This window comes from Rhincodon typus, chromosome 40 (assembly GCF_021869965.1).
Source record: "Rhincodon typus isolate 14 chromosome 40, sRhiTyp1.1, whole genome shotgun sequence".
Lineage (NCBI taxonomy): Eukaryota > Metazoa > Chordata > Chondrichthyes > Orectolobiformes > Rhincodontidae > Rhincodon > Rhincodon typus.
In genome coordinates, this window is record NC_063371.1 from 3,844,296 (window position 1) to 3,847,029 (window position 2,734).

The 2,734-nt window shown below is 51.8% G+C and overlaps 1 protein-coding gene across 1 annotated transcript in view; it reads left to right on the forward strand.

Moving 5' to 3' along the window:
* The window catches only part of ggcx (gamma-glutamyl carboxylase), a 32,845-nt gene that overhangs the window by 480 nt on the left and 29,631 nt on the right, over nucleotides 1–2,734 (forward strand). The window contains exons 2-3 of the mRNA XM_048618497.1: nucleotides 2,072–2,266; nucleotides 2,595–2,653. Coding sequence (XP_048474454.1) covers nucleotides 2,072–2,266; nucleotides 2,595–2,653 — 254 coding nt within the window. The remainder of the gene's footprint in view (nucleotides 1–2,071; nucleotides 2,267–2,594; nucleotides 2,654–2,734) is intronic.

Here is a 2,734-nt window from a genome sequence, read left to right on the forward strand (position 1 = left end):
TCTGTCTGTGTGTGTCTGTGTCTCTGTGTCTTTCTGTCTGTGTGTGTGTGTGTCTCTGTGTCTTTCTGTCTGTGTGTGTGTGTGTGTGTGTCTTTCTGTCTGTGTGTGTGTCTCTGTCTGTGTGTGTGTGCGTGTCTCTGTCTCTGTGTATTTCTGCGTGTGTGTGCGTGTCTCTGTCTCTGTGTATTTCTGCGTGTGTGTGCGTGTCTCTGTCTCTGTGTATTTCTGCGTGTGTGTGCGTGTCTCTGTCTCTCTGTGTGTGTGCGTGTCTGTGTATTTCTGTGTGTCTCTGTCTCTGTGTATTTCTGCGTGTGTGTGCGTGTCTCTGTCTCTCTGTGTGTGTGTGTGTCTGTGTATTTCTGCCTGTCTGTGTGTGTGTGTGTGTGTGTGTGTGCGTGCGCGTCTCTGTCTCTGTGTATTTCTGCCTGTCTGTGTGTCTGTGTATTTCTGTGTGTCTCTGTCTCTGTGTGTGTGTGTGTCTCTGTGTATTTCTGTCTGTGTGCGCATGCGCGTCTGTCTGTCTGTGTGTATTTCTGTCTGTCTGTGTGTACATGAGTGTGTGGGGCTTGAGGCAAAAACACCAGTGAACAAAAAAAAGAACCCTGTTGAGTAAAAAGCTCCTGTTAGAACAAGTGAGCACACAGACTCACAAACACTCCTACGTTCAACCAAAACGGTGTAAAACAAATAATTGTGAATGATTTATTACTGTGGGGGGTGGGGGCGGTGTACGGATCAGTGATCTTTGGAGTGGGAGCCCACGGTACTGTTCTAGAATTAGTTCCAACAACTTGCACTGTAAAAGTCTTGGCCCAATCTGTTCCACAGGCCTTTACTTTGATTAGACCATTTCCTCGCTTACAGTGGGGAGCAGAAGTTGCTGTTTACTTTTGTCCAAAGACCCCTGGCCAAGAACTTTGCTTTACAAGTTGTTGGGACCTGTTCTAAATTTAACATGTCATGACCGCCTCTCCTTTTAAAGCAAACCACAAACCCCCACCCCAGCCAAGATTAATCTGCCCAGAGATTTTCTTTTCAAAGGGACAGATGTCCAACAGACTTTGAAGTCACCAGATAAACTTTCTCTCTCTCTCTCTCCCAAAAGTGGTTTAACCTGTGGGGTACTGGTCTGAGTTGGAGGGTGGGGGGGGTTGGTAATCGGGGCTGGTGACAGGAATCGAGCCCACGCTGCCTTGCAGAGCAGCTAACTGACCTTGTGCGCCCACGGATGTGACCCCGTGGCGTACCAGAATTTTTAAAAGACTGGAACCCTGCAAGTGTGGAAGCAGGCCATTCAGCCCATCGAGTCCACACTGACCCTCTGAAGAGCAAGCATCCCACCCAGACCCACCCCCATGCCCTATCTCTGAAACCTTACATTCCTCATGGCCAATCCACCCTAACCAGCACATCCCTGGGCACTATGGGTAATTTAGCACGGCCAATCCACCCTAACCAGCACATCCCTGGGCACTATGGGTAATTTAGCACGGTCAATTCACACTAACCTGCACATCCCTGGGCATTATAGGTAATTTAGCACGGCCAATCCACCCTAACCTGCACATCCCTGGGCACTATGGGTAATTTAGCACGGCCAATCCACCCTAACCTGCACGTCCCTGGGCACTATGGGTAATTTAGCACAGCCAACCCACCCTAACCTGCACATCCCTGGGCACTATGGGTAATTTAGCACGGCCATACCACCCTAACCTGCACATCCCTGTGCACTATGGGTAATTTAGCATGGCCAATTCACACTAACCTACACACCTTTGGACTGTGGGAAGAAACCGGAGCACCCGGAGGAAACTCACACAGACACTGGGGAGAACATGCGAACTCCACACAGACAGTCGCCCCGAGGCTGGGATCGAACCCGGGTCCCCTGAGGCAGCAGTGCCAACCGCTGTGCCACCGTGCTCACCCCCCCACCCCCACCCCCACCCCCCCGTATACATGTGGTGTTACAAAAATGTGTTTTCGGGCGGCGGGGGGGGATTTTATAACAACAACACTAAAGTCAATTTTTTGTTTTGGTGGTGGGGGGGGACTGTGTGGAGTGCAGAAGCCACTCTTTTAGATTCTCATTCTCCGAACGTTCCCGAGAGGAAAGCCCCGAAGGAGCCAGAGGGGCAAGTTGGCAAAATGAAGAGGATTTTTGGGTTTGAGCTATCGGATTTCCGAAGCTGGTATCGATTTGTTCGCGTCCTGAACCGGCCCACGGACCCTGCCTGCCTCGGGGTCTTCAGGTTTCTGTTCGGTGAGTAATATTCTTTCACGTCGACAGACTCGGGGAGGGTGAGGGGGGTTTAGGGTGGGGGGGGGGGTTGATGTGTCGCCTCGGAGTCGCTTCCCGAGCGATCCTCCCCCAGCCCCGGGAGGGATGTGAGAGCTCGATGTAGGCTGCTACCCCAAAGCGGTGCTGAGGGAGTTGGTCTAGGCCCGAAACGTCAGCCTCTCTGCTCCTATGATGCTGCTTGGCCTGCTGTGTTCATCCAGCTCTACACACCTTGTTATCTCGGATTCTCCAGCATCTGCAGTTCCTACTATCTCTGAGGGAGTTGTCGGAATTCTGTTGTAAATTGCAGAAGACGGCAGCCCCCTCCCCCCAGCAGGATGTCACATAAATAATCCGCGGACAAGTTTGGTGAGTGGGCCAGATCTCGGCGGATGGAATATATTGTGCAGGGCTGGATGAACACAGCAGGCCAAGCAGCATCATAGGAGC